Source organism: Emydura macquarii, unplaced genomic scaffold (genome assembly GCF_026122565.2).
Source record: "Emydura macquarii macquarii isolate MOO-44397 ecotype Brisbane River unplaced genomic scaffold, CSIRO-AGI_Emac_v2 contig_1483, whole genome shotgun sequence".
Classification (NCBI taxonomy): Eukaryota; Metazoa; Chordata; order Testudines; family Chelidae; genus Emydura; species Emydura macquarii.
The window spans coordinates 21004520-21021644 of NW_027131620.1; the positions used below are offsets into that span (position 1 = coordinate 21004520).

Below are 17125 nucleotides of genomic sequence, written 5' to 3' on the forward strand. Positions count from 1 at the left end.
TAAGCTAGTCAGTGACAGTGTCTTCCAAGTCACATTCTTATATTCTAAATTCTAGACTGCTGTCTTCCTCATCTTCAAACCCTCTGAAGCGGCCTGCATTTGGTACCTCCGCTGGTGCATGCATTTGCCTCTGGGAAAGCACTGCCCTTTGCAGGGTGCTTGCCTCCAAGAGACAGTCCCCTGCATCCCTTTATTGACTGCCTCTTTTCTTCCATGCCTAGGAATGGCGGTGGACGCAGTGGCACCTTCTGCGCCATCTGCAGTGTGTGCGAAATGATTCAGCAGCAAAACATCATAGATGTGTTCCACATAGTGAAGACATTACGGAATAACAAATCCAATATGGTGGAGTCACTGGTAAGTACCCCTCACACACACATCTCCGTAGGGTGCAATGAGTAAAAAATGAGATGAAAAACAAAACAAAACACTTCAGGGTTAATTAGATCAGTCACTTAGAGTGAATGCTTTCCCTCAGGTATGTGTATGAGTTGCAGTAGGGATGTGCATGAAATGATGAATATTCAGTATCATGACTGTCTGTATGGGTTTGCTTTTTCCTTCCAATGACTTTTGTACCCTTTTTGTGCCCTGCCAGTGCTAGAGAAGTGCAGTTGCGTCTACAAGTTATTAAACATTTGCTTCTTGGAGCCTGATCCTGCCAAATGGAGTGGAAATGGGAACGGAGGGTTCTCATCACTTTGCAGAATCAGGCTGTTAAAAACTCTCTGCTACCAATTTAACACTGTCCTTTTCTCTCTCTTTCAGGAACAATATAAATTTGTATACGAGGTTGCACTGGAATACTTGAGTTCATTTTAGCCTAGCAGAGTCGGGGTGCCTCCTGGATTCCAGAACCAAGTTTGAAGGACACTTTTTTCCCCGCACTAAAAGGCAGTAATGGGTGTGGGGAAGGCCAGGCTTTCCACACTGAAGCAAGAGACAGACTGTACTGACCTCAATGCCATTGGGAGGATGAGGTGATCCCTGTGTTTGCTGCTGCCTGCTTTCTATTGGAGCATCTACCGCTTCTTAAATAACCTAGCATACAAATTGGCAAAACAGGAGATGAGCTGGAAGACTCTGCTTTCTAATCCCCTCCAACCTCTTCTCTACCACTTTGGATGTGTATTTTTGCTCTCCTTGATACAAAGGAAAAAATACTGGTATATTCTGTCTTTTAAATAGCTCCTTTTTCTCTTCTCAAATCCCACCCTTTAATTTTTGAATTTCATGCATCAGCCATTTGGAAAAATGAGAGAACCACAGGGGACATGGAGACTTTTGGTTACAATTAATCCACATGATCTATTTTTTCAAATGATGAAAATGCCATCAATGAGAAGCTGAAATTCTCTTCCTCCCTCCCATTCTCCCTAGACAAAAGCCTAGGCGGTGGAATTGGGAAGCGGTTTATGGATTCACTGCACCAACTACTACACAAGCTTTTCCTTCCAGATCCTGCTTGACTTCTAAGACTGTGCATGAACCGGTTACATCTCTCTGATTCATGTTAGTGTCAGTGCTGGTGAAGCAAATAATAAAAATGTGTTTCACAGCCATTTGACCAAACAAACCCTAAAAGTATATACATCCATCAAACCAATTGCATTCAGCTTGCAATTCTGGTAATTTTTACCACATTTTTCAACATTAGCTGGGGTGCAGTGCCTCTTTAAAAAGAAGAGCATAAAGTAAATACCTGTTGATGATAATATCCTGTAGATCATTATTATTTATATTACTGTAGCGCATAGGAGACCTAGTCATGGACCAGGATCCCATTTTGCCAGGTACCAACACAGAACAAAAGATAATCCCTTCCTCTGAGTTTATAGTCTGTGTATGTCTACAATGCACAGCTAATCTGGGTTTTTACCTGAGATTTAGCCCAATCACCCTTTCCACCATCCATGCAGGAAAACTTCTGACCAGATTATGGAGAGGCTTTAAGACCAGGCTAGCTGACCCAACTGGGGGTATGGATTAGAATCCAGGCTTCTCTTTAACTCTATCTAAAACCTGACCACTTTGCAGTGAGGGTGCAGGCTAAATCACTCGCGTGCTGATAGCTCTCCAATGTCCTGTCCACAATTCCCCCTGAAGGACAGAAAGCTCTTACACAATAGACTGGGAAAGAATCTTTCAGCGTCTCAGAACAAATGACATGGGATATGCCTCCAGGCACACACGGGCAAATGCAGAAGCAGTGAGGACACTGGGTAGATCTTTGTAGTGGGGATGCTCACACTTGGGCTAAACTAACCTGGGTGCTCAGATCCAGGTTCCGATCAGCCGGGTTAACTGCATTGTAGGCATAGCCACAGCATGATCTCAATGTTGGGTTTGATTAAGTTTCTACACTCTGTTCCCAAGCTGTTGTACAATCAGACCTAAATGTGTGATTATCCAGCTCTCCAGGCCCTGAGATTTCTAAACCGTTACCCATTCAGACTGTCCAAAAGGTTATGCACATAAACAGAAAACTAGTTTGGCATTTGTTGATTTTGTGAAAAGCTAAGAACAGTGTTTCAGCAGCACAGGAAACTTTACATCACAAGCAAACAGGTATTTGCTTTGTTCTGCAAAATTTTCTGTGAAATTCCATTAATTCTTAAAAATAAGCACTGGATATGTGTTGCCTAAGCCTGCAGCCCAGTCTTATTTCTTTGTCGCTATAGAAAAGTGTGTTAACTGGTTAATCAGAAATGGTTGGATTTTAATCTCAGTGTACATTGATTTAGACAAACCAGATCTTTCAGGATTCAGGATTTTTATTTATTTAGCCATCTATCTTAAGGATGCAGTGATAAGACATGGCTGTCTGCATTTGGCTAGATTCTGGGAAATGCAGGCTTTTTTAAATATAGACTGTCCATCAAAGCTTCACTGAAGAAAATAGTTTAACAGAACTTTAACTCCTCATCCCCCAACATAGTTTTTCCACCTTTTGGTCAGTACCTAGATTCTCCAACCATAGAGACTGTGGTTGGACCCTCTGTCACATTGATTTTCAAATGTGGAAAGCAGCATAACTTTATCTAGATTCAGCTTTCAGTCTTTGGATTGCATTTTACCTTTGTCAATCAAGCAGACAAAGGTATAACACAGTCTAATGGCTGGAAGGCGAAGTTAGACAAATTCAGATTGGAAATAAAGCATAAATTTTTAACAGAGAAGGTAATTAACCATTAGAACAATTTACCCAAGGTCATGGTGGATTTTCCATCCTTGGCAATTTTTAATTCAAGATTGGATTTTTTTTTTTTTTTTAAAGATATGCTGTTGTTCAAAAAAAATTATTTTGGGGGAAGTTCTGTGGCTAGATTAGATGATCACCAGAAAGAGTATACTCTGGCCTTGGAATCTATGAATCAGTATTGTTTTCCTTTAAAAATATATTACCATGTATTTTAGTTCAGAAGGCATCCCTGATTAGTTGACACTCTTTAGATCTCCCATGTTATCAAGAGACTCTGGATTTTAGGCTTGTTGTTACAAGTGTGTGTCCTGAAGGCCTGAAATAAGGTAGCAAGTAAGTCCCTTTTTGTCCCTGCTGTATCCTGTATGCAGTACAGTCCTTGTGTCTGCCCACACCCATTCTCTGTGTCCTGTTTTAGCTGGTTCCTTCTGTTGTTTGCAACAAAACCACAAGATGATGTTGTGTAACCGCAGATGAGTGTGTAGTGCGTTTGTGTCATTTTATGAAAACAGAAATTCTCTTTTTGCCATTCATCCATGCAAAGAATCCTGCAAGAATATAAGAAGAGTGGAGAAACTATTGTGCAGGGAATGAAAAGGCAGGTATAAAAATTAGTGGTTAGATGCCAGGCAGCATGTTGTAGCTATGTGGTGCCACAAGTGTGCTGCTAAATTCCATTTGTACAGAGGAGGAAAGGAAGCACTACAAAACAGGCCAAGATTTTTGTCCAGTGGCAGATATTAAGTTAGTGTTGGTTCACTCGGTCCATCAAGTTAAAGGGAATAATTCCCACCCTCCCAAATCCCCTGCAAAGAAAAAGTTCTTTGTGTTTGACTCATAGACTTTAAGGTCAGAAGGGACCAATACAATCATCTAGTCTGACCTGCACAACGCAGGCCATAGAACCTCACCCACCCACTCCTGTAATAGACCCCTAACCTATGACTGAGTTATTGGCTCGTAAGTGACCCGTGCCCCATACTACAGAGGAAGGCACAGTTCACTCATCTTCAGTCAGGCTATTTAAAAAGAACTGTCTCTTCTTCCTGGATTTATTCCTGTTTGGGGGTTTTGGTTGTGGGTTTGTTGGATTTGGGGTTTTTATTATTTTGTTAATCCTTTCATAGTGTGAGAGTTCTTAAGACCTCATTCACTGCTTGCAGTGGACACACCAGCAGGACCAGCACGAGGAAGTTAATATCATAAAAATTTCAATTAATATTAAGAGTGTGCTATAATTGTACATGGAAATTCACAAAAACATACTAGCAAAGGTCTCTGTCTAATTCAGAAGTAGAATACCCTGGACAATAGTTCAAACAAAAAGGGGCAGAGCGGTGGTCAATGAGCTCTGTCAATGGAAGAAAGAAAGATATACTGGAACATGACGAGGAGAAAGCAGCTCCAGGCTTAGGGGTAGCATGAAAGAAAGTGGATTAATAGACAAAAGTAGCAGCTATGAAGAAGACTTGGGTGGAGAGAAGTAGGTGTCTGAAGTGAGAACAGAGCAAAGGTGGGAGCAGAGTTGTGTAAGGCTTCAAAGTTATCAGTTTGAGTTCATTGACATAGTATTCTACACATGACTTACTTTAAGTAGATTAAAAGAAGTGACCGGAAGTGTGTGGAGGGATGGGGGAAGAAAGAGTACTAGCCAAGGTACAAAATAAAGTTGTTTATTCAACGTTATCTGAAATAGTGCGTGCAGTCCTGGTCCCATACCAGGAGAAGGCTATTACTGCTTTCGAGAGTGCAGCACACAGCAATAAAGATGCCACCACGTTTGAAGAATGTAAATATGAGTTAAGGTTATGGGAGTTGGGTTTATTCTTGTTGAAGAAAAATAGAAGCTTTGAAGAGAGCTAACAGAGGCTTTATCAATCCTGAAAAGTATTACTAGTCAGTGGGGAGTGGAATTGGCCTTTGGTAAGGCTTTTGAAACAGTCCAAAATGGCATTCTCTTAAGCAAACCAGGGAAATATGGACTAGATGTAATTACTAGAGGGTGGGTGCATAACTGGTTGAAAGACCATTCTCAAGAAGTAGATATCAATGGCTCACTATCAAATTCTATTTAGTGGGGTGCTGCAAGGATCTGTCCTGGGTGCAGTTCTATTCAGAATGATCACTGATGACTTGGATGATGGAGTGGGTGTACGCTTATAAAATTGGCAGAAGTCACTAACCTTGGAGGGATTACTAGCACTTTGGAGACAAGGATTACAATTCAAAATTATTTTGATAAATTGGAGAATTGGTCTGAAATCGGCAAATTGAAATTCAGTAAAGACAAGTGGAAAGTATTGTAATTGGCAAGGAAAAATCAAAGGCACAAATAACAAAAGTGGGGAATAACTAGCTAAGCAACAGTAGTGCAGAGACTGACCAAGGGGCTGTAGTGGATCACAAGTTAGCTATGAGGCAACGGGATGATGCTGTTGTTGAAAGGCAAATGTCATTCTAGGTTGTATTGTAGTATGTAAAACACAGGACATCATTGTTCTGCTCTTCATGGCATTGGTGAAGCCTCAGCCAGAGTCCTATTTCCAGTTTTGGGCAAGATACTTCAAGAAAAATGTGGACAAATTGAGGATAGTCCAATGCAGAGCAACAAACTGATAGGACATTTAGAAAACATGACTTAAAAGGTTGTTCTCTATGTCCACTGAGGATAGGACAAGAAATGATTTGTTTTACAGCAAGGGAGATTCAGGTTGGATATTAGGAAAACCTTTATAACCCTACAGATAGTTAAGCACTGGAACACGTTACTTAGGGAGGCTATGAAATATTCATCACTGGAGATTTTAAGAACAGATTAGACAAATACCAGTCAGGGATGGTGTAGGTATACTTAATCCAGCCTCAGTGCAGGAGGATGGAATAGATGATCTCTTGAGGTCCCTTCCAACTCTATGATTCTTTGAAAAACTAGAAGAATTTATTTGAGAAATCAATTTTTTCATTTGAAAAATAGGAATACTAATGGAGAATTTTTATCCTAGTTTACAACCCCTCCTCAGTGTCCATGGCATGCTGCTTATGGATGGCACAATAAAGGAAACAGGAAGAACTACCTCTTGCAAAGGGTAATTAACATGTGGGATAAATTGCTAAGAAAGGTAATTGAAGCAAAGAATCCAAGGGATAGCTGGATGAGTTTCTGTAGATGAAAGAGACTAAGGGTTTGTTTAGCAGAACAGTTAGTGCACATCAAGCTGGGGTCTACAGCCCACCAGCATGCTGTGCAGTAGATGTCTGGATGAACCCAGCTTCCACATGCTAAAAGTTCCCTAGTGTGCTTTGATCTATCCTGTCTTGAAACAGGAGGAGATGAAAGTGAAGTAGAGAACTTTTAGTGCAACATAGCAGGATCCACATGGACAGTTAATGCGTGATATGCTAGTGAGCTGTAGCTTTAGATCTTAACTGTTCGTAAAGACAAGCTCTGAGTGGTTCGTTCATGGGTTTTGTTTTGTTTGTTTTTTTTGGTGTGGGGAGGGGGTAAAAAAAACAAAAACAAAAAAACCGGTATATTAGAGCAGCAGATCTTCTAATACAATTTTTTACCTTCACATAATGCCTTCAAAGTTAGGGCATGTGCCAGTTATTTATTTTTTTCAAATTTCTACTGGTGTGGAACAGTGCACATTATATTCTGTATATGGACCTGGGGCGCTAAACACATTGCAAATCATGAACAATTTCTCCATTCATGGGTGCGTTATCACACCCCTTTCATTTGTGGGATTCAGCTAAATAACGAGGGGCATTGGGCTGCCGCCACAATGAGTAGATACAGGTATTCCCATTGAATTAACTTCTGGAAGCCTCCGGACAAATTCTGCCTTCAGATATATAAGTGCAAACCAAACGTCCCTGCGAGTCAAATTTTAACTTAGGGCCCAACTCCTGCACCTTCACTCATATTCAGTACTACCTTCCACTGATGAGTAGTTCTACTGAAGTCTGTGGGACTACTTGCAAGAGTAACATTTGTAAATAAGCATGGCAGAACAGAGCCTTTGGGTAGCAAATAAAGATGATTTTGGGGATCTCATTCTTGTCTACCATTTGACAAGACCAGTAGTCTCTACTTAGGAGAAACCCTGGACTAGAATAACAAGAAGTGCTTCAGTTCATGATTGAAGTACTTTAGCAGAGGTGTACAGAACAACTATATGTTACATAGTGTCTCCTTGCACCAGGTCTTGTTCTAGCCAGATTTTAATGCTCCGTTGACTATCACTCTAATCGAGTTTTAAGCATTTAAGTTTGTAATATTTACCCCTTGTTCTGTGTGCATGAGCCATTCGGCCAAAATAAAAGATTTTCACATCTATAGAAAAACTGTAGTCTCTGTGGCTGATCCCAGTACACTGAGCCATTCTTACTTATCCTAACAACATCAGTACTCAATGTATCTTAGTTCTTTGGGTCATGTATTGTGTGTACATTTATACGCACACAAATGTACCACCATACAGATACAGGGAGATGTCATTTACATACCAACCTCTAATATCTAGGGACAACTAAAAATGATAATTTGTATCTGTGGGGATTTAGCAGAACTGAAAATAGCAAATGCTGTCACTGTTCCTCACACACAAACACTTGACGAGAATGACCAAACAAAATAAAGAATGTTACTTAAAGGGATGTTGGGGCCCACCAAGGCCTCGATAAACCTGGTATTTAAATCCCTTTCCAAACATTGCTGTTTCATGCTCTTGGAACAGAAGGGTTGGGCCCTTGTTCTTTCTATTCTGGGCAGGTGGGTGGAGAAAACAGACAACACTGGAAAGAGATGATTAAATGGAATCCTGGTACACCTAGGAAACTCTCACCTTGTTCTCTCTCTCTGTTATTCTCATACACAACCCTTTTCATTATGCACGACTGTGTTTATGCTAAGATGGGAAGAATGCAGGTAATACCAAATCCCAATTTCTGAAGACCCCCAGAGCCCAAATGGAGAAGTCAGGGCATAGCAGAAGGAAGTGAAGGTTTGGGAGATAATACACAGAAGGGTTGCTCAAGCTGAGTTCTTTGAAATTTAAAGTATCCTTGTTTGTCAAACTGAGAACACGATCAAGTGCTCACCAAGGCATGCATGTCACCGCTGTATTCAAATATGGGTTATGCGGGGTGAGGAGAAGAGAGTTGTCCCCTCTGCCCTGAAAATGTAATTGCCTTGTGATTAATTTAAAGAGATCAGCATTACCCAGTGGTAAAATTCCTGTGGTACAATTACACCTGATGATGCCACTGTGCTGTATCCACAGACAGAAGTTCAAACACTGCCAGGGTTAGCTCAGAAGCTTGCTGTGGGCCTGTTGTACTTCCAAGGGTTCTTTCAGTTGCTTTAGTTTGGAACAGACGTGCTATGTGTGAGGGTGGGTGGAGGGGAATGACCACGAGGGAGGCGGGCCATCTGACATATGGTACTTTGCATAAATGCAATCCCCTGAATGGCCATTGGCTGTGCATTAGTCCACTAATGGCTGCCAGAGGGCTTTGAGTAGTAGGTCTCCTAGAAGATCCTGGAGCATCTGGTAGAAAAAAAAACTGCTGTCATCCTCTCTTTTTCCCCACCTCAACCAATTCATTAGCCTAGAAGGGGTGCCCAGCTAATCCAAAGGTAAACATTAGGTATTCAATACAACAGTGATGATGATGTTGTTAATTCCCATGTGCATTTGTTTATTTACTTGTTGGTCATCTTCAGATTCCTGACTGACATTTGACAAGACATAAGTGTCGCCTCTCTCCAGAAGAACCTGGCACCTCTTTCTCTAGGTACAGGGCCAGGTTTATAAGCAAGCAGTAGCAATGCTGGGCTGCAACAGTTTATTAGGGGTGCCACTGGAAACAACCACCATGCTCTATTTTTTTTAACAAGTTAGAAAGCATATAAAAACTCGTCCTGCTGTTCCAGGGCTTTGCCGGATTATAAACGTATGCTAGAAAAATGTGCCATTTGCCATGATTTAAAACAGGAATGTGGGGAAGTTAATGACAAAACCCTCACCAACATCAAAGGGCTCCAAGTCTTGAGACTTTATTTGTTGAGTTAGAAGATTTGCCTCTGTTTGTAAAAGCCTTCATTGTACTTTGCAAATTACACAGAGTAACCCACAATTTCGTCTCAAGCTGAAACTTTTGGCAGACCTCAGTATCCCCTCCTCTGCCTGTCTCAAAGCATCTATCAGATTCCCTGATCCACATTACCCTCAGTGCATCCTAATCCTCCAAAAACAGAAAACTATGCACTAGACTGAAAGACCTGGATTTCCCAGTAGGCGCAGGGAAATCCAGATGGCAAAACACTGCATTTGTAATGTAACCTATTAATGTGCAGGGAATGGGAAGATTTTGCACTAAACTGAATGATAAATGTTGGTGATTGCGGGGGCTTTCCTGGCGGAATGAATGATTGATATGGAGAAAAGACTCAAATGCACCAAAATGGGAACCACCGAGGCCTCTATAAATTTGATATTTATAACCAACACCCAGCTGTATCATGCTTTTGGAATAGAAGAGGAAATCCAAATAGAAGTGTGTACTGTTTAAGACCAAGGCTGATCTCATGTACACTGGATGTCTATCAGCATAATGGTAAATGGAAGTTACCAGTGTGAGATCAGAATCAGGTACTAGGACCCTATACCAAATATTTGTGTATACTGCAGCCGATGTACCTCTGATGTGTAGCACTAGGGAGGCCTATTTGCTGGTTATGTCCATCAGCCAGTGGTTTCTGGAGGCTTCCGAGAGCCACATTCATGTGGAGTTGCTGAAGGGGGGCTGTATTTGTGAATGGAGAGCTAAGCATGTGGAAGCACTGCCACTACTCGGCATGCTTTTCTGCGTTCTGCCACTCTAAAAATCATCCTCAGGCAAATGGTGAAGTCACAAGCTTTGAACAATATCCAGTGATGCCCCTCATGTATCCAAAACAGAACTGGCATTATCCTTTCAGCCTTCTCAGCCATTCTTACTTCTCCAGTACTGATGCTGTCCTTTACGCCAAAAGATGTAGCTGCAATCTCACTGTGTTCAACTCATGCGAGCTAAATCCACCTCCCCACTGACCTTTCCACCATCCTGCTGAAACCGAAATGTCTAAGCCTCACTCAAAAGTTCTTTACTAAACTTGTTATCACCTGACCCAGCAATACTGAGTGAGCATCTGGGTAAGCAGCATCCTATATCAGCTGCTAAATTCCTGTTTCAACTTCCCGGATGCAACTATTTTGCTGGCTGGGAGGAGTATTGCATGAGAGCTAAAATCTCTTTGCTGTTGCAGTTTCCCCCAGTCCTCATGATTACTGGTAAAGCTCACTTGTACAGTTTGGATGTTTGATAGATAAAGCACGGTACAATAAAAATGAAAAAACAAAAACAAAAAACTCAGCACTGTGCATTCAGTGTTTTTTTCCTTTCTGGCTTAAAAGAAGGAAGGTAAATAATGTCAAGTCAATGAATATCAGATATATTTTTTGACTGTACATTACAGTGAAGTGTAATTTTTTTTACAACTGCGAGTCCATCTTATTTATTCTTGTAAATGTTCCCAAACAATGTTTGTAATATGGCCTGTGTTGCAAATCCATACAATAAATCTGTGATCCAAGATTAATGTTTTACTAAGAGACTCTGGCATTTGTGCCTGGTGGGGGGGTGGGGGGCACAGTTCTGCCAGCATAAGTGGTGGTAAGATTGTGGAGAAAAGGTGATGAGAGACCTGTTTGTTGTAGTGCTGAAGGGCATATGATTTTACATTATCGTTAAGGCTCACAACAGAAGCAAAGAGAAGGGGTCAACATACCAGCCGTCCTATTCTGGTTAAGATGTTTAGGTATCTGAGAACTAGGTATTTATGAAAATTATGGACTTGATAAACACCTGCTGTGAAGCCAAGCAAAGTTTTTCAAAGCTTTCCCATCATTAGCTCACTACTTGCAATACCTCCCTGCTATTCAAGTCTTGGATCTCTCCTGAATAGAGACCGCTAACACTGTGCTGGATTTTCTTCTGGCATCTACTATGGCTTAGAATGACACCACAAAAGAACTCTGAAGAGAAATGAGCCAATGATTTCAACCATTCACCAACCAGCTGAAGGCTCACGGTCTTTCCTCACTGTATATCCACAAAACTTGGGGCTTGCACCTCTCTGTACGATTCAGTCAGTCAAAATGGCAGGCAGACTATTACTCCCAGACAATGAAGGACCCACTGTTTTCCAGAATACAAGCAGAACAGTGCACCATGCACAGAGATGTTGTTTTCCCTGCTGCAACACTATAGCTTGTCAATATCTTGATAGATATAAACTTGCTACAATTACACAGGGAGGGTTAGTGTTAAAATGACTACCACAATACACTGGAAGCGGGAATTTGATGCCAGAGAAACCCATTTGCCACAACTCTGGAGTGAGTTGCAAGAAGAAGCCTTGCTGAAACAGGCCACTCTGTGCTTGATGACGTCATCTATATGATCATAATGACTGACATTTCATTTAATCCCTGTATCTAAAGATCTCAAAATATTTGACATGCACTGATTAATAACAAATCTTTGTATTTCAATATAAATCGCAGACCAGGCTATACAAGATGTTATTAGTAATAAAACAAAATCTCAGCAGCATTAAACAAAATACAAATAGACACTCGGCCACCTACACAAAACTCCTTTCCACCCCTTCATTGTCAGTCGACCACCTGAGGCTATTGGTGCTTCTAAATTATTATGATCTCATTTTTACAGATGGGGAAATCAACACACAGAAAGGTGAAGAAATTTCCCCGGTAGACTGGTGATAGACCTGAGGTTAGAATCCAAGAATCCTAGTTCCCAGTCACATGTTCTAAACATTAAACATGCTGCTTCTTCACATGTGTCTGTAGCAGGTGGTGAGATGTCGAACAAAAGAACTAAAAGGCTACAATAATTTTCAAGATGGCTCATTGTCAGCCCATTCAGACATCAGCTGCTGTAGATCTTCCCCCAATGCTAGTTCGTATGACAATCTATAAATTTATATGGTAACATGTAGAGATCTGTTACCTTTGGCAGATACTTGAGAAAACAAAGCCTTGAATATTTTATATATTGTGTAGGAGTGCTGTGTGTGGTTGTTTCTAGTACTAGACAACTTTGACATCTTATCTAGGTGTGTGTGTGTGTGTACATACACGCAAGGTCAGTGGTATTCCACTTTCCAGCTGTTACATGCAGCGGCCGCTGCTCATAAATTCTTGGGTGTTCCCCATTTGAAGAATCTAATTTTGACAGTTTCAAATGCTACATCCCTCCCCCAAACTCATATACATATATATATATATATATAAAGGTGTTGAGAGTAGTTAGCCCTGTGTTGTAAGCTTTTCTCTGTACTGAAATAGATGTAACTGTGACATCTGAAAAAAACAGCTAAATGCGTATAGTAGATGTTGCAATACATTTTCCATTCACACCAACTTTCTGTAGGACATATTAGATAAATGGTATGAGATTAAGTATTGGGTGATATGGTATGAACACCTAGATGATGTCCTTAGTATCCAACCTGTTTGTTCTGGGAAAGACCATTGTGCTCTTTTTAACCCTCGGTTTATTGATAGCTGCTTGTGTTTGGGCACTGGAAGTGTTGCATTTCATATTAAAGGTGTATTTATAAATAGCATACATATTTAATGATTAATAGTGCTTTAATATATGGTGAATTAATTGTGCTGTAGTTCAATAGGTTGCTTACCTTTCTCAAACACCTGCTGATGTGCTTATAATCATCTATAATGTGCTCCATATCTAAAACATACTTAACACCTATTGATCCTTTATTAACCTATTGCAAACGCTGTAAATGCACCCTTAGTATAAAGTGTAACGTTGTGGAGCTTTCCTTCAGCTCAGACAAGTAGTGAAAGACTCTCCTCCCATGCAGATCTCAAGTTTCTCTAAAATTATGGGTGAGAGAAGGCTTGGATTGTAAAGACAACTGACTAACCACACAGGACATATATTTTGAAGCCAGACCAACCTAGGAGCTTCTGCTGCCCCAAGAGAAACTCATTGACTTCAGTGTACTTATACCAGGGATGGATTTGGTCCATAGAATTTCATGCAGAGTAAGAGTTTGCACTAAATGGTCTCTCTGTTTTGACTCTCTCAAGTTTACATGAGTAGCTCTTCAATCCAGATTCATGCTCTGATCAAGTCCCTATAGTTTCTCTCAAACAAGTCTCAGTTTAGGTCTCCATTCCTCCACTAGATCCACATCTGGCTCACATAGAATCACCACCATTTACTGCCTGTGAAACCAATGAGGATAGTCCTGGGGCAAGGTAGCATTCAACATGAGTAAAGGTGGAAGAATCGGGTCCTTAGACAACAGCACAATTAACCATGACACACACTTCAGAAGCTGGCAACTCTCTGGACTTTCAGTAAGTGTCAAGGTTTTAGTTACATCACAAACCACAGGGATCATAACCTAACACTGTGGAACAATAACAGTAAGTACCATAATAATCTACCCACATCTCTGTATAGCATAATTTCTCTGTTTCAGATAAAGTATTAACAATCTTACATTGAGGATGATGCATCCATAGCACATGACTGCACCGACCAAGTTTGTTTTGTTTTGCCAAATCCTCCTACTAACAACTGAAGACATGGCAAAATGTCTTTTTTAAGAACCAAACTATTGGATGGTTTTGTGTGTCAAGGTTTATACAACCCATTGCACTAACAGTGAAATAAACAAGGGGCTGTCTCGCAAAATGATGCTGATGTGCAAAGAACTGAAATTATTGTTTATTTTGGTGCTATGGAGTTATCTGGTGAGAAGAATAGGCTTTGACAGAGGAGGAAATAAACCACCCTACTTTTGTATGTGTGCATGCCTGTATATAATTATACTGTACAGATAAAAATGCTAATATATCTATTATAATACATAAACAGCCTAGTTTACACACATTTGTACAATATATGTACTATCATAATAAGCAACATAAATTCCTATGTTTCTCATGGTATAAATTTCAGACTAGATACAGGTTCCAGTCAAAATTTGGCTTTGGGTTTAGAGGTGACTGACATGACTCATTCCCACTTGCTTTTAGCCTTTCCAGACATGATTAAACTTGTCCCAAACCAGTGGCAATATTATATGTATAGTAACTAATATATTTCAAAGCAGAGAGAAACAGACTATTGTTTTCAGACTGATATACATACTGGAGAAAAAACAAACCCTCAATGTTTACCCCAGATATCTGTGGGTCTCTCCCTATGCGCCTCCCTCTGCAATGTCTTCTGTGAAAAGAAGCTATGAGTCTGATTTACCTCTGCCTCATTCTACTGTTAGTCATTTGCATCAGGGCAAAATGAGTGTAAACTGCATCCTTCCTGATTGGGTAGCACTTTACGCTAAGGCCCTGCACCTGCAAGCACTTGCACATCTGCTTGGCTTTGAGCACGTGAGTACTCTTAGTGGTGTCAATGGGACCTCCTCATGCTTAAAGTTAAGCATGTGCTTCAGAATTTGCAGGACTGGGACCTAACTTTGTACATGTGCAGATGACTAAGCAAGGTACAACCAAGTAAATAATCAGGTTGTGTGTGACTATGCTAGTACATGCAATATACTAATTTAACACCTAAGAATGAAACTCTGATCGTACCAGACAAAACAATTTTTGGACAGGATGGTTAACACAGAAATGTGTTTAGTAATATGTCTGAATTTTACTCTTTCAGGTCTGGGGAAGCCAGTGTTAACTTTTTTGTCAATGTTATGTTTATTGTGTTGTTTTGGCTGCGGCTAATTCCTGCCTTTAAAATAACGATCCTATTGTGGAACCAAACTGGGACCCTGAATGCAGCTTGGTGAGTAGTGGCTTGGTATGTAATTTTCTGTGCTAACAGGGGAACACAAGTTGATCTGAGAGCTGAATGTATTCCTAGGAATCTAATCATATTTTCATGCTGATTACTCCATCACTGCAGGATGCAATTATTTTCAATTTACTTCTCCTTTCCTCTCTCTTGTAGGCTTGTGAAACAGGGTAGCCTTAAGCATTCTCAGTCTTAATGCTTTGAGGGACTGAGAAGAGCATGCTCTGCCTCCTGAACTAAGAGAGAACATTAAACAAATAATATTTGCAGATAGGTTTAACCTTTAAAAAAAAAAAAAGCCGACACACAGCACGAAAAGATCATAATTAAGCATTTGGGTAACACATTTCATCCAGTATGAGAAAAAAAGCGCTAAATCCACTTTTTTTTCAGCTGTTTCGCTGTAATATTTAGTTGTCTTTGTTAGGATTAGTAGCAATATAATTTAGGTTTGTATGAGTATTTAGCCCTGTGTATCTGCCTGAATGGTATTCTGGGCCTGCCCTGGGGCCAGCTAGCCTCCCTGAAAACTAAGGTCTTCCAGATACACATGTAAACAAAGAACAAAGACATAGTATGTTCCTTTTGCCTACCCACAACCAGGTGGGTTTTCTTTATTACTGTGAGAAAAGATAAGGGATGTAGTTAAAAGGTGTAGTGGGGGTTTGATATATGTACGCACAAATGAATGAAAGCTCTTCAAGACAGACATCGGAGCAAGGTGAAGCAGATAAAAGGAGATGTGAGAAAGAACACTAACAGGCCATAATGTGAGCATGTCCAAAATGTAACCTCACTCCCTACCCCTCCCAAGGGGTACAAAAGAGGTGGTGCTGAAGCTCCCAGACTCAAGACCCTCCAAAATGGAACATGACCGTGAATTGGAAGGGGTGATACCGGGAGGAGAAGGGGCACTACTCTTGGCATAATTAAGCCTATCAAGAAGAAGGGGGGAGGCGGGGAGGGAGCATTGTCGGCATATGGAGCTTATGGTGAAGAGAAGAGGGACCTCTATGGGCGTATAGAGCTATGGTTGAGGGGAAGGAAACTCTACCGGCATATAGAGATATGGTTATGGGAAAGGAAGCCTGACCAGAGTGAAGGGCTATGAATTTATGCTTGCTTTTTTAGCCCCAATAAACATCACATTGCCTGCAGTTTGGACTCTGGACTGCTGCTTTCTGTCTGAAAACGTATCTGGGAACTGAAAGAGACAGGCAGGGGAGCTCTAACAGTCTTTGTTTAAGATTTCCCTTTCTTGGTCACATATCAGGGCACCCTGAGCTTATACAACCAGCTCCCTGATTGTTTAAATTACAATCTCTACATATTGGGATTCAGCAATGTGATTCAGTTGGATTAAAGTCTTCTTCAGTCTTGCTAGCAGTTGTGCTCACCCCTTGGTGGACTGCAAACTTAAACATTTCTTAGCAAATCTGGCTTTGATTTGTGTGTCTATGCCGAGACACACATTTTTGTAGTGAGTCTAGTCTGTTTTGTGGTATGTACATGCATGTGTGCTAGCTGTGTTTGGGTGTTGGTAGGGGTCTGTCTAGGGAGTTCAAGAGCATGTATGTTGGTGCCAAGGAAGGAGCATTTATGGTGTTTAGGAACCTGTAAATTGATATGGGGGTAGTATCTGAATGGGGAAGGGGGGTATTGCATCTTTAAAGTCAAACAGCTTTAATTTCTCAGGAATACTATTATTCTGTGTAACTCAACCCAAAACTTGCTTTTTAAATTAACACAGTTATGGGTGAATGTGATGCGTCTCCTCCACAGGTTCTACTAGGGCACAGAGACTACAGCTGCCAGCCACTCCTCTTTATTTTTCTCACTTTATTTACTCAAGGTTTAACTCTGTTTCTTTTCTGCTCAGCAAATGAAATTACACAAGCCTAAAACCATTTCCTAATCCTACTGGGTCCATCGGTTTGAAGAAGAGAGGATGTGAAATCAGCTAATGCATCAGCCAAACCCCAACCATTTCCCTGGTTGACA

General features: G+C 40.8%; 1 protein-coding gene across 1 annotated transcript in view; it reads left to right on the plus strand.

Moving 5' to 3' along the window:
• PTPRT (protein tyrosine phosphatase receptor type T) overlaps positions 1-2250 on the plus strand; it is a 618875-nt gene extending 616625 nt beyond the window's left edge. The window contains exons 32-33 of the mRNA XM_067554415.1: positions 222-357; positions 769-2250. Of these exons, the coding sequence (XP_067410516.1) occupies positions 222-357; positions 769-822 (190 nt within the window). The 3' untranslated portion in view covers positions 823-2250. The remainder of the gene's footprint in view (positions 1-221; positions 358-768) is intronic.
• Positions 2251-17125: the final 14875 nt, after the last annotated feature.